Below are 22,040 nucleotides of genomic sequence, written 5' to 3'. Positions count from 1 at the left end.
GTTTCACAGTCTAAATATTACTGTAGAAACATGAAGAACATTGGATGAGAGGGACATGCAGTATCATGACTGCCTGGTGATTTCAGACCTGAATCTACAGTAAAATATGCTCTATGCTAAAATGCAGTTTTGCATATTTCAAAGTAGATATCTACATATAGAATCACAGAATGGACATATATGGACAACTATTAATATTTTACTGTTACAAGCTACCTATTAAAAGAAAAATCAACAAAAAGCTGAAAAGCAAAAATTAATTTCATCTACCAGTAAACAGGTTACCTGTTTAATTTGGTGATGATAATATTGCCCCAATTTATGAAAGTAACCACCTCTCCCTCTGTCAGGGTCTCTGCATCTGCACCCTCAATCAGGACTCTGGAGCCATACCACACAGGTTTCAACCCAACATCGGCATTCTGTGAATAATGATTTTAATTTCAAAGGAGAGATTGTTATTATATAAGCTGACTAACATTAATGCAGTGCCAAAACACTGCTTTATTTACAGCAGAAGATAGATGAGGATAGAAGGCAGACAATAACAGTAACGCAAAGCTGTAATATTCTTCCATAACACTCTCAGGTTTCTCCTTCACAAGTGTTGCATGCATTCGTATGACAGTACACTCAAAACCCCCATATCTTCTATCAAATACTAGCTCCAACACAACTGATCGCATACCCCGTTTCCTTTAGGTCCATACATCTTTAAGATCTTACAGCTAAAAACTAAGTTTTTCTCAAGTTTCTGTTTTGCTATGCAAATTCCCTTCAAAAATAACTTCATCACTCTCATTTTTGCTTTTTTATATAGTTAAAATGAAACAAATATGAAGCTTCTCTCAGCTGCATAGATTTTTAAAGATAGAATTGGAAATATGTCGCTTATAACACTAAAAATACTCAGCTTTAAAGCACCTCAACAATGGAGATAAACTTTTTTTTTTTTAAAGACAGACAGCTGAGAGTTCAGACTTTTTCAACCGATCGGGAGTTTGAAATTTGTTTCTTCTGATGAGTACTTATTTCATTATATACTGGAGGCAGCATTTTTAATATCAATGTTTTAATATGTTGACTGGCATCTGACCACACTTCAAACTTTTTGACTCTTAAAAGAGTCATGATTCTCACTTGCATCTGCTCAAAACCTGTTTCCTTGTTTATCTGCCACGGGGAAGAGGGCAAACTAGATGTCCACCTCTCTGTTACAAGAAATGGCTACAGGAACACTCAGAGCAACAAAATAAAAACAAGTAAATCAAGCAGAACCTCAACAATAGTCACTTGTTTCTCAGGATAAGTGTGACATCTAGGGGATGCTTTCAGTGAATTTTAAGTACAACTTGAGATGCCACGCTCAAAGGAAAGCATCTTTCCTAATTGTAGTGCCAAAAGAGAATTGTATCAGTAACATACTCCCCTTCTTAAGGGATATTATTCTGTTTACTGGATACTAAGATTATCAAATTAGCAAGTTCTTAACTTCTGATAATAACTATTTGATATCCAAACTTAAAAGTCATATTAAAAAATCCAGACATTGGTAGAATTAACAGGTTAACACATCACTTTTCTACATCTACATAAGTCTAATTTTATAGAAGATTTTTAAAAAATCTCCTGCATTTCTCACTCTTATGGATAAGCAGTATCTACTGTATTATACCCATAAAGCTTGAATAAAATTTTGTATTTAAACTTCTCTGCGAAAGCTAGTATGAAACAATAATAAAAACAGTCTGAGCATCACTCCATACTTGTAGTATGTTGCCTTTTCTCAAAATTCCCAGAAAGGCCTTTCAATGCCCTGTCTATATGCACTCTACATTATTTACAAAAGCAGTTTCCTACATCCTCTTAACAAACACATTCAGTAGTTGCCCAGTTCTTGACAATTCTCTGAAAAAAAAGTACACCTTGGTTTTATCTCATGCTGCCTGAGCAAGTTAAAAGCAGGACTCTCCTTGCTGACTGCTCCAAGCCAAGGTACTTCCAACCTTACTGATCTGCAATACAAGAATATTAAGAGAGTAAAGCAAGAACCTTTGGATGTTTAGCCACTTCTTTCATCTCCTCTTGAGCTTCAGGAATATTTACTGGGACCACTGCATCTTTCAGTAAAGCAGTGTACCGAGGTGCTACTGGGTCTATAACCTACAGAAAACAAATGAGGTGGATCATGAATATATGACATTGACAGAGAAATAAGATGTTGTATAAAACAACCACCACCAAAAAGGAATATTAACTGGTATTCTTTATGTTACTGCATTTTTCCATGTTTGCTTTAATGTTGCTTTAATCCAAAGCTATAGAAGAGAAAAGTGAGAAAACAGTGGTAATACTTCACAATTTTCCATCTTTACTGAAATACTTTGTGTAAAAACTATGGATTTGGTACTACTGACACCAGAAGTAACTAAAATTATGAGCTAATGCCTCATAGAGAAGATAGCAAAATGTACTTTGATACAGTTTTACTATGCACATAGGCTATTACATCTGGACCACCTTCTTTCTAGGTAGCTGAATTTAGAGCGATAATTTATCAGTGCAGTTCGTTCTTTTTCCAGCAGCACAAGACCTGATCCCATACTCATTTTCCAGGTCAGTACTCCAGCAGAATCAGGGACAGACCTGGCTATAGAAGAAGCATCAATTAAGTCTGCAATTTTAATACAGACGCATTAGATACTATAATAAGGCAACACCATAACATTGACTTCATCAGGATTTCTACAACATGAGTGGCAAGAAAAAGATACCACTAAAATGTCTTCTGTATTTTTATTGTCCATTTTCAAACTCAACTGATGTAGTTTTTCACAGCATTTCCCATACCTGAAATACTGGTTTGTCAAACTGTTCAGAGGCACTTAAAAACACAATTCAAGTAAAAGAGTTGTCTAGGTCCAAAAGGAATATCAGAGATCTACCAGTTTAACTGGAAACTAACACAAAGGAAAACACCTGCTTTATATTAATATAAAGTGACTTTTTTTCTCCTTATTTTATTCCTGCTCAAGTGAAAAACTACATGGCAATTTTAGAAAGAAATATTTAGCATCTAATTACTTGACATTAGCAAATAAGGTGATATTATGATATACTTTTAAGAAGTGACACATTTGTAAGTCCATAGTCCCTGAAGTCAGACTCCTAAATGCTGGACACACACTTTAAAAAAGGACTTGTGTCTGTATCTCAAAATACAGGTGTATTATGTGATTTAATATCATAATTTTGATAACTAAATGACTGAATTTTACAACGTTATTACAAGGCTTTTTATTTTACTCATTAAAACTCACAATCGTTCCTCAGATGACAGGTGTTAAAAAGTCAGTAGCATAATTACAGGTTAACCTGTAAAATAAGAGCTCTCACACTGATGAAGTCTTTGAGCTCAGAACTACCTGCATGCAGCCAATTTTTTTTGCTCATATTTCAGACTGCAAACTATCTGCACAGATACATATAAATAAAATTGGCTAATAAATATGGTACTGTCCAAGGAGTTGAGTCAGAGGTCTATGAAACTCAGTTTAAAAGCCAATTCAAAAAATGAGCCCTGATAGCCCATTGTGGATTTTTCCCCCAAATCCAATTCTTAGTCATAAATATTTTTATGCAGCAACAGAAAGAACCAATACATAAACCTTTGTGTATGTAGCAGACCAAATGCAAAATACATGAAGAAATACAAGACACATGCCAGACAAGCAAAAACTACTTCAATGAACAGATCTGGGTACCATCTAAGCAAAACCAAGCAGGAATCCCAATGCAAAATAACAGGTGTTTCCACAATCACACAAAATATGCAATCAGCATTATAACAATTCGCCTTATTATAGTGTCCAAGCATCCACTGCCAAAAAGCGACTAACCATGTCAGGATGCAATATTCCTTAATTGACATTCAGTCAGAAACATCAGCAGTGCTGGCTTTATCTACATAGGCAGTATACACAGCGCGTTAGTCCTTTTGCCACAGAAAGGAAAAGCGGCCAACATGAACCAAATTGAATAAGATTTGTGCTTATGTTAACAAATAAGCCAAACCAGAAATGGGCAGCCTTTTAAAACTAGGAATAATGCATTTTCAGTGGGTTTGTAGAGCTCCTGTTATATAAGCAAATGTGACTGTGCTATGAAGCTGCAAAATGATAGCTTATGCTATGTATGCTTACAGCACTGTAAGCTATATGCTAAGGTAAAAAGCATTAAGTAATACCTTCTTACAGATAGCTCGCAGCTTGAAAGCAGAAAAATGAAATGCAGTTTTCATATCAGATTTACAGCAAATATCATTATCTTTCCCCGTACTAAGTAAGGCAAGTAAGTACTGGTATAGGAGAATCAATAGGATTAGTGCTAGTTCAGGTTAGAAAGGGGGGGACATTCCATTTTCCTGAAAGTGTGCCAAATGATGCAACATATTGCAACTGCTACTTGTTGTGATAAGCACTCCAATGAATGCTGGATTCTCTACATATCCCAGAAAGAGGATATCAGGAGTGGCATCAAATTCAAGTAAGCACATACCTTTTTGTTAAAGGACCAAATTTTATCCCACTCCATATTCACAACAGATCGAGAGGAGCCCTGGAAAAAAACCACCAAATTAATATAAATATTCTAGCTATTAGACTCATTTCAAACAAAGTCCTTTAAAGACTACAAACGCTCTAAGATTTGCATTCATCAAAACAGTTTAGAAAGGCATCTTGAGCTTACAAAATAAACAGTTTTTGAAGTAAGAAACCTGCTACCCCATTTTGCCAGGACTTGCTCACAGGTCTTAATATTGTTGAAGCAGTACACATGAAAGCAGCAAACCTTCAAAAGAAGAAACCTCCCAGTGACAAGTACTTTAACTGAAACTTCACAAAAACTTGTCCTTTCTAAGTAGATTCAAAGAATCAGAAGAGAACACCCACCTGAGCAGCAATAAACTGTTTTAGCCCTTCAACTGTCATGCCTCTTCTTAGGACACCACGCACAGTGGGAAATCTTGGGTCATCCCTGGTAGAAAAAGACATTTCATCAGTGTCACATGCTAAGTTCTACCTATTAGTTACACTGATCAAAAACTTTACTAGTACTGCCACACACGAAAGGCACAGCTTCAGTGTACTTTGCTTGCGTGAATTAAGAGCTAGATGAGAAGACCTAACTGAAAAGACTGAGCTCTTATCTATACAAAATGTATGGTGCAAGTTTTCTTCTGCTTCACCCCAGGGAGGGAAGCCATCTCTTGGTGAAGTGGCTCTTTTCCTATAACTATTCAATCTTAAGTCTCTCAAAAACTGGCAAAAGTTATATCCCTAACATGTTTACTTCCTTTTCAATGGCACCTGAATAATGGAACCTGAAACAACAGGGCTTGATTCTTTCTTGCTCAAGAGAAACCAGAAAGAGATGAGTGACAATGACAGTGTTATCTCTCAATGACGTGATAGAATTCTATGATTTTATTCTCTTATGCAAGAAATAAAAAGGCCTAATCTGAAATGTAAAATATGTGTTGGTGGGAACACAAATCAAACCTTGCTGAGGACCTAATAGGGAGGCTTAGGGAGGGAGAGGTCATCATAAGACCAGCTACACCTCTAGGAAAAAAAAAAAAAAAAATATATATATATATAAAAATAAAATTTTGGCTCTAGCAAAGTGGCTCCATGCATAAGCTAGGAATCTAGGCTTCCAACACAATCAAAAAATAAAACCAACAAAACCAAGCACACTTGGGACACCTAAGCAAGCCAACCAGGCAGCCTAGGAACTTGTGTAAAATGATGCTCCCATAGGCTGAGCACAGAATCACCTAAAACCACCCAGGAAAAACACTACAGGTAGTTGTCTGACTTAGCATTATCCATGGATTTCTTCAGACTCCTGTACTACAAGGAAAAGACTTTAGGTGGTGTGCTCCCACAGCTAGCCCATTGTGGGAATGAACAAAGGAGCCTCTCTAGACTCCAAACTACTTGCAGAAGTGTAAACCCACAGCTCACCCTTTCTAGGAAAATACCTAGGCTACTAGGCCACTGAGCACTACCTGTAGAAATCCAGTGAACATGAAAAAAAGAACAGAATGGGGTGGGGGGGAGCAGGCAGGAGGGATTTGACTAGATGGATAGGACCAGAAGTTCTTCAATTCAGGCCCTCTTCTGACATTGCTCAGGAATGTATCGGATGACTCAGAGTGGAAAACGTGTAAGTAGCACTCATAGCAAGAGCCGAGTCCAAAAATAAGCTACCTCATGTTTATTACAGGATATGAATATGTAAGTACACAGTTACTGTAGAGTAGTAAACATACACATTGTACATGCAGAAGCCACTGTAATTAATCTATGTTCTTAAATAGTTTAAATATTCATTCATGCTGCTTTAATGTCTAAGCACTGTCTAAAACAAAGAACGTGTGCATCAGTCATGAGTATCTTAAGGAACAATGCTGAACTACAACCATGTAACATACCATCCATCCACAAGCCCTTCGTTGACAAACCATGTAAGCTTTCTCTTAGAGAGCACAGTGTTGTTGAGGTTTAGCCGGCTATACTCCCATATATATGGTTTCCTTATGCCCAGTGCCTCAATGATCCAGTAGAATTGTTCATCTCTGTCATGGTATTCAGTCGTTCTCAATGCATGTGTGACACCTTCAATACTGTCAACAATGGGGCAGGCAAAGTCATATGTGGGATAAACCCTGAGAATAAAAACATTCAATTAGCAGGGCAGAAGAACAAAACACCTTCCTCACATGTGAACATTTGAACTAAGCATAATTTATATTTATATAATATAAATATTTATAATCTATGATCCTGAATCTTTCAGATCAAAACTAAAATAGCACACAGACAACAAATTGTCCATAAAAAAATCCAGAGGACAATACATAAAAAAAGAAAGCCTTCAAGAAATTAATTGATCATAGCCTTAATATTCAAGTCTAAAAAAAAAAGAAATCCTACACTGCTACTGTTCTTTTCAAACACATAAAATGCTGACTTAAAGGTTTTTTTTCCCCTTAAATATCAAAAAGAATCATTAGTTGACTGAATAACAAGGAAAGCTTCCATGTTTAAAAACAAACCCCTACCCACAGACATAGCTTTACTATTATACACACATTAAATCAATGTTTCCAAAAAAGGGAGCTGTATAGCTGCAAACAGAGGTTTCAAATAAGCACTGAACCATAGCCTTGAACAATTGGGTAGGCTTACTTCAATGCACAACATAGTAATTCTTCATTCTGCACAAAGACAGCAGCTGCTGTGAAAATGGAAGCAGCCACTCAGGTAAACAGATCAAGGATGTTTTGCAGCAATATAAAATTGTAGCAATGTGAAATTGCCATGGTTCTGTTTAAGCTCCAAGAGCTAAAGCAAACAGCTTTGTTGTCTGAGATACAGCCATTAAGTCTTAATCCATGTTTTGACACGAAGGTCTTCACTGACATACAATGTATTTATGGATCAAAACTGAAATAATATTCACTGCTGACCATGACGGCCAACTCACAAGTTTTAAAAATCATTTGCAGAAGTTTCAGAAAGTCAAGAGACTCATTACATATTCTGACTGAAAAATGCTAGCAGGTTCCAAGTATTAAAAGAAGTTTACTACGGAATGGTAAATGCCCTGAAAAGAGCAAAAATCACAGGCCACACAAGGAGGAAGTGGACGTACTTGTAGGTACTTCCAGTACGTGGGTGAGGCTGGTTTTTACAACGATAAAGAGTTGGATCCCTCATACATCCATTGTTACTACTCATATCTATTTTTGCTCGTAGACAACAAGTTTGTCCATATTCTGTTCCCTTTTTCATTTCTTCCCACATTTGTAGATTCTTATTAACACCTAAGAACAATAAAAATAAATCATTTTCTAAGGTATTATGAAGCTGATACAGAAGCATGTTTTATTACTGCAGTAACAAAAAGCAACGTCACCCCCCCTCTTCAGACACTGGAATTCATTTTCACACATTTTACATTTTGAATTTTTTAAAAGTGGTAATGAATGGTGATGAATTCATCCACACACAAGTTTACTGCACCTGTCTAAATGTACACTTATTCCAGCCTTGCAGAACAAAGCACTAAACACTTCCAAGTTCCTATAAGGACCTTAGAGATATGCGATTAGTCATCTCATTCATCTTTGTTAATAAAAATCAAGTTTTGATGCCAAATTAAAAAGATAAGAAAGCAAGACGGAAGCTTAAAATATCTTACAGTTATTTCTGTGTTTAGATTCCATTCTTTGCTCACGCTCTGCTTTCATTTGTTCTGCAGGAGTATCATCCACATATGCCTTCCCTTCTTGAATAAGCTTCTCAGCATATTTCATTATTGTTTCAAAGTGATCTGAGGTATATGTAAATTGATCTGGTTTGATGTGCAGCATTGCAACATCTTCAAGAATAACCTGCAAAGTGTGAAATTGTATACTGTAATATTCAGAAAAGCTAGTTTTCTTAAACCTCTACCCTCTTCATGCCAGATGTGGTGTTTTTAATGCTCCATTGTCCAGGAAGGATAAGCCATAAGAATAATATGACATGCGTGAAAGAAAAGAGAGGCAGGCACTTACCATTCATTCACAGCCTATAATTAAATGACATCAGACTTAAACAACTTCAAGAAAGAGGTGGGACAAGTAAAGGAGATGAAAGCTGAAAGAAATTACTTGTTACAGACTAAGAAGTATTTATACAATGAAAACAACAGTGTATTGCAAGAGTTGCATATCTATATACTGTAAAATAAACATCGGAGAAAGGGAAGAAATAAGCTACCAGTATAAGGACTTTAAGCTTTTCAACATAAAGATGATGGAATTCCTTCCAAGCGTAAGACTTAAGTGTAATACCGATACCGTAAAAATCTAGTACAAAACAAGTGTACAAGAACAGATCTGCATGTCATTTACCTCTGAATTAGCTATACAGTGAATGGATTTCCCTGCTCTCTTATCATACCTTTTCAAAGTCTTCTTTCTCTTTTTCTGGATTTGTGTCATCAAATCTCATAATAAGTTTTCCTTTAAAGTTAACTTGATAGTGCTGATTTAGCAGGGCAGCTTTGGCATGACCGATATGCAGATACCTAAAAAGGAAATAAAAAATAAATATATACACCAGTACTACTTCAGCTAGACTTTTTTTTTTTTTTTTTGGTGAGGGAAGGAAAAAGAATGGAAAGCAATACCTAAGTCTAACAAAAAAAATCAACCCAGGATATTTGTTGAAATACTATACATTTATGAAAGTAGATTATGTTTCTTCTACCATAAATTTAGTAGTTAACTGTTAAAAATACCTAAATCTGTAAATTAGAGTGTCATTATGGATATAAAGATAGGACTGCAATTATCTCCTGTTTTTACAGGCTAACTTGAGCCAACTGTTGATGATACTCAGTAGTAGCTGCCAGATAATCTGAACCTACCACATTCAGAAGAGCGGAATTTTCTGAAATGGTGGTTGCTGTGTTTTTAACATAAGCTAAAAAGCTACTGTCAATTTAAACTAAATATAAAAAAATCTAAAGCCACAAAAAGAAAATCACTTCCAAAAAAAAATTAAAAATATGTGTCCCTAAAGAACAGTATTTTAAGTAAAACACCAGAATTAAGACACTAAAAGCTACTAAAGTAACATGAGAACAGTATATGTTATACAAATACATGCACATAATACAAAACTTATGATAGTTGAGCAACAGTTTATACTGGACTAATAGAGTAAGAAACACTAGTACAGAAGTCACATGATGTGAAACAGCCTGTTTAATGAAGAAATGCAATCATGGAAATTTTACAGCTCATCATGCAATTCTAAAAGGAAACAGAAAATTAAAAGTTGGCTGAAAATTATATTTATTAAATTGGCTCATCACATCACCACTCAGTGGTCTTTAAGGAATTTGTGTTTTGGGACTACATAGAGACTGGACCCCCAGTCCAAAGGTCTCCATTATACATCTAGTGTCAAGCTTCCTGAAGGAAGGCTACCCCATACATCTTTCCCTTCTCGGATCTAAGCTTCCTTGAGAAGCACTGCAAGTCCTTCCACCCAACTCATAAAGACTGTATTTATACATCATAGCTCCTGTCAGTGCACACGCCTCCATTATCCATGCAAATGCCGTCCTTCTGCTTCTCCTCATCCCACTGCTGAGCAGCACCATGTCACCTGCTGGCAACTAACCTCCTGATTCCAATTGAGGCAACAGTGCAATGAGGTATAGAGGAGAAGTAAACACACAGCTCTAACATAGATGTGGACAAAGCTTTAAATACTCTTTTGGCTTAAAAGTCTTGTCTGATAAGCTGATTAACATCCTCACCAAAGCACACTTCTTTTTTTTTTTTTTTTTAAATAAAAAACACAGACAGAACCTTCTCAAAGTATCTATGTTTCTTACCCACTTGCTTCAGGAGGAAACCTTACAATGACCTTTCCCATCTCTGCACCAGGAAGTTCAACAAACTTCCCAACATCTGCTTTCTTTTCTGTTGCCTTAAAAATTAACAGAAACGTAATTACAGATCGCATTAGCTGTATAATCAGATATAAAACTCTAGATAATAGCTTCTGCACCAAGGTCTCCATTCAAACCAGACGACAAAAAGCTGCTATATTGAACCCGAAATTCATCTCTTGACAAGTTTCACATTACTCGTAATACATCAAAACAAGATAAATTTTTAAGTTCTAAGTTATTCTGTCTTCAAATTTGATCCAGGACTGAAAAGTCCCATGAAGTTGTTCAATTTTTTCCATAAAAGGAAACAGTTGCTAGCCAAGTTTTTATATCCTAGTGTTCTTACCTGTATGTGATCAACAAGTTCAATCAACCAAAGACTGCAATCTTTGCAGGTCTATCAGAATCTCAAAATCCTCTTTAGAAATAGCAAACAATATGTCTAAAGAGCAGTGCTGATTAAGAGGTGCCATTTTTATACAATTCCATTTAAGCTCTGGACTACACCACTCATGCGTTTCTAAACATGAAAGCTCCAGCTTTATCTTTAAACAAGTTTACAAAAATATAATTTACTGTACAACCGATTCCTTTTAACTTTTAATTCTCTAACTTAAAAAAACCCAACAAACTGTCTTACAGTGTATTCACACAAATAAAGCTATTCTCTCCAGAGGATCCGAGTAAATCTTACCATTTTAACCTTTGGTGTACCAGAAACCCACTTGGCTCCTACTGACTGAAAAGCACGCTGTACCTCAAGAAAGCCATACCATCGCTTTGCATGGACAGGAGCTTTGTTCTGCTGTAATTGCTCTTGCCATATGTTATTATCTGTTAGAAAACAAACCATTTTTCAAGCTATTAAGTTATAAAAATTGAATGATTACCAACAGCAATTTTTAAAACCAAAAGAAGATTATGATTTAAAAAAAAATCTACTTATACTCTCTTCTGAAAAGACATTTAGTCATGGGGACACAAGTCATTCCAAAGCAAATTAAACTAACTCCCTCCAAACCCCAAACATACTGCATTCTTTCTTGGATTCATCAAAGCAGAAGGTGGAGGGGACTGGGGAACATATATTTTAATTTGCATCGCCCACCTCAAAATTAATAACAACTTTTTTTTTCAAGACAGAAATATAGGATATCCCTCCAGTGTGTCTACATTTGATGTTTTCTAAGCTTTATCAGAAGAGAAGCACGTATCAATACTACCCTTTATTTTTGAGGTGCTGTATTCCCACAATCTAATTTTCAAGGAATGTGACTTCACTAGAAAGATTCTGATGGGGAAAGGAGAAAAAAAATGAAAGAAGTATACTCCCTTCAGATTTCTCTCAGGAGCAGCAACTTTGAAAAAATACGTAAAGATGTTAGCTTTTAATCTTGAATATGCATTTTACTTTCAAGAGGAATTTGGTTATACTGAATGGTAGATTGACACCTATCAACTTTAGGCATACCTCTCTGAGAATACAAAAACCAAACTCATAAAAACAGGTCATCAAAGCTTATTTTAACCTCTGAAGGGTATTTTACAGAGTAACATATACCTCTCTTAATAATTCAAACTAAACACCAAAGAAATTTGCTCTACTAAGATAATGTCATGGAAAGGTCTGTGTATATAATTTTAGTCTGTATTACAAAATAGTTTAAATATTTCATGCAAAATTTTGGGCCACAGCAAATTTTCATATTTAGGCAACATGTAATAAAAAGACATTCTTACAGTTAACAGAAAAAAAGTTTAAAAAATTGCTATCTATGATTACATCCTATAAATTTCCAAATATAACAACAATTTTAAAAAATTCTAGGGTTTCCTAAGCTATACTATTCCCATCACTAGTGATGCACAGGCCAAAGCAGTATGTACAACAGTATAGTGTCTGGCATACAGCTAAGAGTCGCTACTAGCATCCACAAAAAAGGAAATTTGAGGACTCCTGGTATACACTGATTGCAAGCCAAGGAAAGCGAGAACATATACTGATACCTTTTAGTACAGCCCAGACACACAGGTCTGCGAGACTCAAAGAGTTTCCGACCAAGTACGTTCTTAGAGACAGACAGTGGTTGAGCTCTTGGACTGCTGAAAGAAACTGGCTGGCAGTAGATAACTTTGTAGCACTAAACTCCAGCCAATGGTCAATCTAGTTTTAAGGGACAAAAGATAGTCAAAGTTACTAAAGGAATGAGAAAGAAGCTTATTAAAAAACCTGAAGTAATATATAATCCATTTAATAGCTGAACAGAAGATATTAAATGGAACATTAGCATTAAATATATCGGACAACAAATCATAACATATGCTTAAAGAACATTTAAAATATACTGAAATATTCACCCAGAACTAAGTTAAATGATTAAATTTAATTTCCTTCAGGAGGTATTCAAACTGCTGAAAATACCGACCTTACTGATGCTATTCCCATTGATAAAAATAATCAGCAGTTCTTAGGTACTTATTTATCACACACAGTATATAATAATTGTCATTACCCTTCAACTATTTAAATACCACATTTGTAACCTATTTGATCTTCCTGGAACTGCTACTGGATAAGTATACCATTTTCCTCTCAAGTCCCTATCTTCTCTGCCTCATCTCCTTTTAGATTTGAAGAAATCAAATCCCTCTCCCACCTCATTTCCCTCCCCTCTCTCCCGCAAAACAGTCTTCTCCCATAAAAGGAAATATATCTTGGTACATAAACAAACAAACAAAAGTATCAGGCCCTTGGTTAATAATGTAGCCCTGTCTACAAACTGAATCCCTCAATCCTGTAAGAGACTAAGTGTCTCTCCTAGTCCTCTGTCCCTGTTTCATGTGCAAGTGTTCTGTAAACTGCATCAGGAATCCTTCCAATATTCGAGCCAACGTGGCAGGCACAGATGTAATTACACCACCACAGAATTCAGTTCAGTCGTTTGCAGTTATGCTCCAAAATATTTGCACCACAAATGCAGCTGTCGCTGTACTTCTCGAAGTACAACTATTTCTGAAAGATGCAGAAGTTAAAAGAAGAATTTTATCAGAAATACCAATCTTGAAAGTGTGTTTGCAGAGGTCTGAGGGCTTAACTTCAAAACAAGGCTTTTGGTCAGAAGATTTAAATAGCCACAAGATAACCTACAACTTTTTAAACATCTTACAAGCAATATACTAAAACAACACTTCCCTTGAAACGAGCTATATGAGCTGAAGAGTGATTACTACTAGCTTCATGTAGTTGTAGAAAAGAGCTGAATCAAGTCCTTCAGTCCCTGCACAAATTGCAGAGGAAATAAATTTAAATTTATCTGTTAGTTTCAGCTACCAACTTAAAATTCAGCACATGATTATTCTGAGCTAGGGTCAGAAAGAATTCCCTCTCATTTCATATCATATCCACAGTTCCTAATAACTTTTTGTAACCTGTGTAAGCAAAGACGACCAAAAAAGTTTCCTCTTTGGCACAAAAATTCTGGTGCCCTCCTGGCACCTCTACGGAAGAATTATGGAATACAGGACTTTGCACGAGGGAACAGTCCGTCTATGTGGCGATGTCTCACCACATTTCACTGAATGAAATGGGGGGGGGTCAGGGTTTTGTCCGTTATATACAGCAAAACTAGTTCAATATTTCCATGTCATACAGTGTTCCTAGGTGTTACACTGAAATGTTACAAGGTAGCAACTGATGGCAACAGAGCTGAGGAAAGTGAAGAGGGAGAACTGCAGATACCACTTTCCAACCTGAATTATACTAGTGAACTATCAGGTTAGGAGTTGCTGTTGCAGGGGTGCGAAAGAGCAACCCTTTCAAAGCTCAGATTTATGACTCTTCTTTATAAGAAGGAGCAAACTTAAGAAAGCAAAACCTTCAGCATCCCACATAGTTGGAACCTCAGTCTAACAATAAAAAACAAAAACGCAAACACAAAAACTTTGATCGCAGGCCAAAAGAGAGGAGAAAAAGGAAAAAAAAGAGAGGCATGATTCCTTCTCACCTCAGTGTGTTCCAACAGATTCGAACCATACAACCCAGCAGAACCAGCAACTCTAGCTAGATAACGAACTATTGAATTCACATCGGTAAATGAAACATGCCTAAAAAAACAAAGAGGCAAGATAAAGATATATTAAATTACTACCTCCAGTTCAATTTTAATTGGACACAAACAGTTGAAACATGTGTAATGCAAACACAAAATAATTTCTGGGTGCACCAACAGGTACCAGGTCACCAGAATAAAAATAAAAAAAAAAATCTAGCAAAAGAATATATCAGTCCTTGCTTTTCTATCACCAGATGGAACAATAAGCTTCTAAACATGAAACAATTTTATTTACATAGACAGAAATTAAGAAAATAAAACTCTTGATTATTCTTTCAAAGAATAAAACTCTCTCTCCACATCTGACAGAATGCATAAGTATATTCTGAGCTACATATTTTCCAGTACATAAGGAGCTAAATCAACATTTGTTTTCTCTTCTTTTCATACAAGAAAGATGACGTTGAAGAGGATTCCTAGAGAATCTACAGAGGAATCAAGAGGTCTCCACTGTGGTTTTAAGGGCTAGCATCAGAGAAAAAAAAAATAATTCATTTGTAACTTACTTTATTCAAGTCATACTTCATAGAGACTATCCCCTATTGAACAAACTTGGCTGCCTGTATTTCTGTTTTTTACCCAGTCTTCTCCAGATAAAAGACTAATTTGAATTTGGTTTTCCCGTTCTGCTGTTGAAAATTCTCAATGAAACTAGAGGCAAAAGGCTCTCCAAAGAGCATACTTCTTTCTGTGTTTTAATCTCCCTCTTCTACCTTACATACAGTATTACAAAAAGCTGCATACTGTCAGAAATCTAGCTTCCAATTCACCTAAGATAAACGTGAACATTTTCATTAATATTTACTAAAGTGTTTTGGAAGAAAGATGCATCACAACCATCAATTCTCCAGATAATACTCATCTCCACAGTCCCACATAGATGTAGATTACAAAATTAAAGCTCCAACTACTTCTAAACAAGCATTGACATCAAGAAAAAGAGTTCCCATAAGTCTTCTGTTCCACTCAATTTAACGGACTGAATGCTACACTTCAATTTGTCCAAACAAGATTTCATTTCTGTTCTGCCATTGTTCTATACTTCCTGTTACACCTACTGTGTCCTTCATAAAATTAAAACAATTTTTGGCAGCCCTCAAAAAGCCTTGCAAAAATCAATAACAGTTCTGAAAAAGATATAGAAGACTTCTTGATAAATTAACAATGATGAGTCCCATTTTTAGTACAAATGGATCAGCCAGTCTCACTAAGTTAACTGCATCAAAACCTAAGGAACATAGTTCATTTGTAGTTTTTTTGCTTCTAGCTTTTCAAGCTTCTAGGATCCAGTATACAGAAGATCCATAGAATATAACTAAAACCAAAAGCCACAGTGGGGGGCTTAACATACACAAAGTATATCCTATTATAATTTCACACTGCTATCAGATTTTAATGAAGCTTTTTCAAACTGAGAAAAGCAAAACATTTCAAAATCATTTGCATCTACAGAAAGTCTCTGAAATGTGTTTTTATTGTTTTCAATAGTTCATACTAAAACAAATACCCTTGATTACTCGAACAAAATTGAATAAATATATGAAATGTGACAATGTTACTCTGAGTAAAATCTTACTGGTGTCTAAAAAGTTGTTTATTTTCTTTGGGAAAAAAAGATCTACTTTCACCCAAACATAGTGCTAACTGGCCTCCTTTGAAAAAGTTACAAAACATTAAGGCTGCTCTTTGCAGATAGTGCCTGCTAAATCCAGGGGTAAGTAAGGAAGAATGAACAGGGACAATGTAACATTACAGACAAAAGAGTAAGCATCTCTCAAAAATGGCATGAAATGCCATTAAATACCAGGGCAAATATTCAAGAAGCAGAAGACAAGATGGGAGAAGGAAAAAACCCAAACACAAGACAAAACGGAGATTCTCCAATTGTAATAAAACATTATTTGAATTAATTTGTAAAAAGCATTGCAGAATGGTTCTGTGCAGCGGTTAGATACATCTGCCTAAGCGTAATACTACTCTGAAGTATGCATGTGCTCACAACACAAAACAGAAAAGTTGTACTGCAGTTTGTTATCTGATAAGATGCAGGTATACTAAAACATTCCATAAAGCCATCAGCATCTAGCAGAGTGGTTTGTTTAGGAGCTATTACCACATGAAGGCTTCAAAAATAACCTTTAAAATAAAATTCATCATCTCAAATCAGTGATAAATTTTTCCGCTTACTAGCTGACAGCTGAGTTTCAGCTAGTTAGCTGAAAAGTTTGTCACTAGATTTTAACTGCACTTCAAAATATAACCTAGAAAAATAGCAAATAAAATGTTCTCTCTTGTTCAAGTCATTAGAACTAATGGTTTCCTAAAAAAAAAAAAAAAAAATCAAAGTCTGAAATACCCCAAGTGGATTTCAAGTCATGCCAAAATAAGACAGCTTCAGCAGAATTGATGCCATGAAATCCATTTACCAAAGCCATTAGTTGAGATATGAGTTCAGCTGATGCTTCTGAAGTCACAGATACACTTTTAACAGACTTTAAAATAGAGAATCAATTTTTAAAATGATTGTACAAGTGAGCAAGAGAAAATTAATGCAATATTGAGGTTTGGAATAACTTCTTAAACATAATCCAATGCCAGGGATGAGAAGACACTACCACACAAAAAACTCCATCTGATGGAATCATGATTCTAGATACTATCCACACGTGGCCAAAGTGCAGAAGAAGAGCTTTTGCTTTACAATTCTGACAATTTCCATTACAGCCAAAATGAGTGTTTTTGCAATGCAGTGGGAAGAAGGCAAGGTAATAGAAAATTATTTAATAAAATTAAATAAAATACTATTTCAAAGCCAGGTATATAAATTTATATTCTTCCAAGATCATGCCCATGTGTCACAGGAGCGTATATGTGCATTCATAAATTTTGGTTTATACATACACACACACTGCCTAAACTGTGAAAGGAAAATGAAACCAAAATCTGACCAAGACTACTTAAGGGGAAAACTCTCTCACGCAACTGAAAAAATATCCATTTAACTCTTGTTATGTAAGCTGTGTCCTACATGTGCATAACACACACTGAAAATTATTAATGCTGTACCAATTAAGTCCCAATATAACCTGCCACATTTCTCTTGCTTCAATTCAAAATCACAAATTCAATGCCATCACTAGGCACAGCAAAAGACAACATGTAAAATCAGAGATTACAGTAAGGAAGGAACTCATATCTGAGTTCATTTCTAACATTTTAAACAGAAAGTAATACTTGCAACCAGTAAAACAATCATTATGATTGAAGATTGTGAATCATCCTGTGCTTTGATTTTTTGCAGAAATATGTACGTAGTGACAAGCTCTTTCCCTAAGGTTAGAAGACAGTGGAAAAGCTCAGTTGGTGTTAATTTATGAGGATCAAGTCAAGATCTCTGCAACACAACATAAAAATACTATGTTGTTTTTATAACCATTCTACAGACATGTAGGAATACCAACTGATGATGCACTGGTGGCTTTAACAGCATCTTCTACTCAAATAGCTCACAAAATGTGAGTTTGTCAGCAAGTCCATGAACAATAGATTTTTTCCCCGTTCTTTCAAAAAACAACCAGTATTCAAAACCTACACTTATAATCACTAATTCCAAACTCATCATGCTGTTAATATACTTTAAGTTAGGACTGCAATGTTTATTGGTCAAAATCTGCTCCTTACTGTAGACAGTAGACATCAGAGATATCCACCGATATGTCAGTGGTACTTAAGGTATCAGGATAGCTCCTCTTGATACATCCAGTTATCTCACCTGATATGGAATCTAAGATGACAATGCAGCTTCCCAAAACTAACAGCATTAGTCCTGCATTTCTGATATGCATATGATCCTACTCAGATCATAAAAACCACCTGCATGCCCCAAACTTGAAAATATTTATTCCAATGGCAGGGTATTTTTAGAAGGACAGGCAATAGGTTTCTACAAAATTTTCCAAGATTCGTTCTACAGGATGCAGATGGATACACTGGGCAGCATGTCATAGTTAATTAGCACTTTTCTAAGATAACATCATGCCTTCACTTATATGCAGCAGTGATCGCAGAATAATGCCATATAAACCTATAAAATTCATTCTATCACGTATGCACAAGTCTAAGGAATCTTGTATACCAAGCTTGCCTAATACAAAATGGCCTTGCTTTTGTTAATCCATGGCACCTGAAAAAGGCAAATGCCTAAACAATAAAGTGACTGGTACAGCAAAAACAATTAGACATAAGTGCATGCAAATTACAATACCAGAGCTCTTTCCATAAAGATCAAGTTTAGAAGATACTGTAAATGTTTTGTCTGTGCTGTAAAGAGACATCAGTAATACAGTGATGAATAAAACTGTATTCTTCTCTTCCTCCTACCTGAAAAGGTTACTGTCAATGTTAAAACCATGTGATTTTTAAAACTGCTGACCCAAAGCTAGAATGAGAGATGCAAAGTCACTTACTCGGACACATGGAGGATGGTTTCTTTGCCTTCTTCCACTGAAATTTCAACATCATCCTTCACATGCTCCACTGTCAGCAGAGCTCCTTTAAAAAAACAAGAGAAAAAGTTACTGAACTTTCTTCCAGGAAAGATATCTTTCATAGTAGCAACAAAAGAGTTACATTTCTTATCAAATAGGACCAGACAACTGAACTGGCTCCTTCAAGTAAGATTGCCCAGGGAAGAAATCAATGTTCAGTCTCATATGCAGGAGGCTTCTTATTCTTGGCAATCCTTACAGCTTCAAATTGATAACGTCCAGCATACGGTAACCTGCAGTGAGCTCAGCAAGTGTTGGCACCAATACGTTTTGCTTCCTAAGGGTATTCTAAAAATTAGTCCTGTCTCCCAATATATGTAGAGAATGCAATCAAATTGCTTTAAATTACTGAACAGTATAGTAACGTACACCATCCCAGCCCTGACATATGCATCAAAGGAGATCAATTACTGAATATACCTGTAGTTTCTGAACAAGGATGAGGCTATTTTAAAGCTGATTTAATGTTTATGAAAAGATTAGCCATTCAAAACCAAGAAACTCTATCCATGTAAAAGTGCAGAAAGCTTATAAAGGGTTTTCTACATAGTTCACCAGTGACAGTAAAGGATGGCCTCTAGAAATAAAAGAATTTTTGCAGTTCTTAGGCTACATCATCAGCTGGCAGACAGCTCGCCCATAATCAAAGTGGCTTGATGCAAACCTGCTCTGATCTCAATGCTCTATAGCATGACACAGTAGCTCAAACAAAGCACCGAGCTAACTTGGCTGTATTTCTGGATTGGCTCTGGTCCAGATTCAGCCTGCTGAGCATATGTAGAGGAGCTTGTGTTCTTTTGCTTTGCTTAGAAGCACGTACAAAGACAGCAAGCTTTTGCATAGGCAAATATTACTTAAATGAAACTAGCTAAAGGATTATACTCTAGTTTTTGAAAGGCATCTAACCTGTTACAGTCTTCATAGCGTGCCGTGCACTTTATCTTCCCTAGAACAACGCACAGACTACCCAAGGCAGATGATGTTGTAAGCTATTAATACATCGGCCTAAATACAAAGCACTGGAGCTAGGAATTCCCTAGCTCTCACCTCTGCTCAGCTGCAAACCCTTCTTGTGGCATTAAGCTTTTATCAACAGTAACTCAAGGTTATTCTTCCCATCCCTCAGTTATCCATCTGTGAAAGTCAGGATGACATCCCTTATGCAATACATTTGTAAGATGTGTAAGTATTTTAATAACATGCACGGAAATGCTTTGAAAATGACAAGTATTACGCACACCAAGCCATGTAATTAATACTAATGCCATTAAAAGCTACTACCCTTTTCCCAGTGCACAGCCATGATGAATAGTACAAAGTAGGAAGGAGTAGGATGAGTGTGCTTATCTTCTTGATACAAATGTCTACCAAAGTGTTTCATCTGTAATATGTAATATTTCTGATATGTAATGTAATGTAATATGTAATATTTTATGCAATCTCCTGAATTAAATCTCTAGTGCCACTCACCAGCTATCAAAAGAATCCTCCAAAGCCCCTAATCCCATGTTCATCACAGCTCATATTGCATCACATCTCTTCTAGCAAATCAGAATAAACAAGTACTAGGAAAAATGTTATTTAAAACTTACATATCATTATACCTTAAATCGGTAGTCGTGCAAGTTGTATTCAACTCTGAAATGCATTTGGGAATAATGGCATGAAAAAGAAATCAATAAACTAAGAGGAAGAATGGGAAGAAAATGTATTTTGAATAGTTGTAACAAAATGGAGAAACGGTACGGAATACATACAAAAGGCCGTTTCCAGATGGCATAAAGCGTAACGAAGGAGGTTCTCGCATTTTGAAAGGCAAAATAACCTCGAAGGACAGCGAGCAAGTGAAAAAGCAAGATTTGGCCGTGCAACTTTGAACCAGCTCCCCAGAGGAGCCGAATTTTCGCAGCAGATTATAACTGACAAGGAAAGATAGCGGCAATTAGGCAGAGCTCACAAACAAGCAACCTGAATCAGGGCTGCCTTGAAAATTTAGCCTCAACCTGCTAAGTCACTCGAGGAGTCTACCTACGACTCAGTTTCTCGAGCGCAAGTTGCGCTAAGTGCCGGCAGCTGTCACCGCTGCCCAAACAGCTCCCCGACAAGCAACCCGCTGGACACCGGCCGCCCCGGAGGGGCGGCAGCGGCAGCACCAGCCCTGCCCGATCCCTGCAGACCGGCGCCGGGCAGGCGCGGCGGAGCGGCCGCTGCGGAGCCCGACACGCCGCCGGGCCGCCGCCTCCTCGGCACCTCAAGCGCCGGCGGGACCCCGCGGGGGCCAGGCCCTGCCGGCGACGTGGCCCCCCCGCCCCTCAGCGCCGGCCGGCCCGCCGGGGACCGGCCCCGCCGTCCCCCTCAGCGGCAGGGCGCTCGCCCCGCGGACCCGCCGGCCGCCTCAGTCGCCCGCGCCAAGGCCGCGGCGGGCGCACGGCCCCGGCCTACAGCAGGCCCGGGCCGCAGAGGGGAGGACGGAGGCGGGACGCTGTCCCTCTCACGCCTCGCCCGTCCCCGCACGCGGGGACAGCCGCCGCACCGGCGCGCGGCGCCGCATGATGCAACGCGGCGGCCACGCGCGCGGCGGGGCGGGCGGGCGGTGAGGGGACAGCGGCCGGCGGGGGCCCTCCCGAGGGAACGGGGAAGCGCGGGGGGGCCGGGGAAGCCGGGTCCGGCCCGCACTTACCGAGCGGGGGGCTCCCCGCGTTGACGGTGAGGCTCAGCGCCGCCATCCCCGCCGCCACCGCCGGCGCCGCGCCGGAACCAAAAGAGAGGGTGGGGCTGGGCGCGCGGCGGCGCCAGCTCGGCAAAGGCCGGCTGGGCAGGCCCCGCCCCCGGCCCCGCCCGCCGCCGCGGGGCGGGG

The 22,040-nt window shown here is 37.7% G+C and overlaps 1 protein-coding gene across 6 annotated transcripts in view; it reads right to left on the bottom strand.

Moving 5' to 3' along the window:
- EPRS1 (glutamyl-prolyl-tRNA synthetase 1) overlaps positions 1–22,024 on the bottom strand; it is a 41,254-nt gene extending 19,230 nt beyond the window's left edge. For 3 of the 6 annotated variants that reach the window (XM_069800103.1, XM_069800105.1, XM_069800107.1), the window contains exons 1-15: positions 21,864–22,024; positions 19,103–19,187; positions 14,529–14,628; positions 12,532–12,688; positions 11,219–11,358; positions 10,465–10,559; positions 9,018–9,144; positions 8,272–8,464; positions 7,723–7,894; positions 6,500–6,733; positions 4,953–5,037; positions 4,558–4,617; positions 4,247–4,267; positions 2,053–2,163; positions 286–422 (exon numbers count right to left, since the gene is read on the bottom strand). In XM_069800103.1, coding sequence (XP_069656204.1) covers positions 286–422; positions 2,053–2,163; positions 4,247–4,267; positions 4,558–4,617; positions 4,953–5,037; positions 6,500–6,733; positions 7,723–7,894; positions 8,272–8,464; positions 9,018–9,144; positions 10,465–10,559; positions 11,219–11,358; positions 12,532–12,688; positions 14,529–14,628; positions 19,103–19,187; positions 21,864–21,909 — 1,763 coding nt within the window. In that variant the 5' untranslated portion in view covers positions 21,910–22,024. The remainder of the gene's footprint in view (positions 1–285; positions 423–2,052; positions 2,164–4,246; positions 4,268–4,557; positions 4,618–4,952; positions 5,038–6,499; positions 6,734–7,722; positions 7,895–8,271; positions 8,465–9,017; positions 9,145–10,464; positions 10,560–11,218; positions 11,359–12,531; positions 12,689–14,528; positions 14,629–19,102; positions 19,188–21,863) is intronic. The other 3 variants (XM_069800104.1, XM_069800106.1, XM_069800108.1) reach the window with 1 other exon arrangement.
- Between the last annotated feature and the right edge of the window lie 16 nt (positions 22,025–22,040).

Source organism: Haliaeetus albicilla, chromosome 13 (assembly GCF_947461875.1).
Source record: "Haliaeetus albicilla chromosome 13, bHalAlb1.1, whole genome shotgun sequence".
NCBI lineage: Eukaryota > Metazoa > Chordata > Aves > Accipitriformes > Accipitridae > Haliaeetus > Haliaeetus albicilla.
Note: the sequence above shows the minus strand (reverse complement) of the source record. Positions and strands in the feature narration are given on the sequence as shown.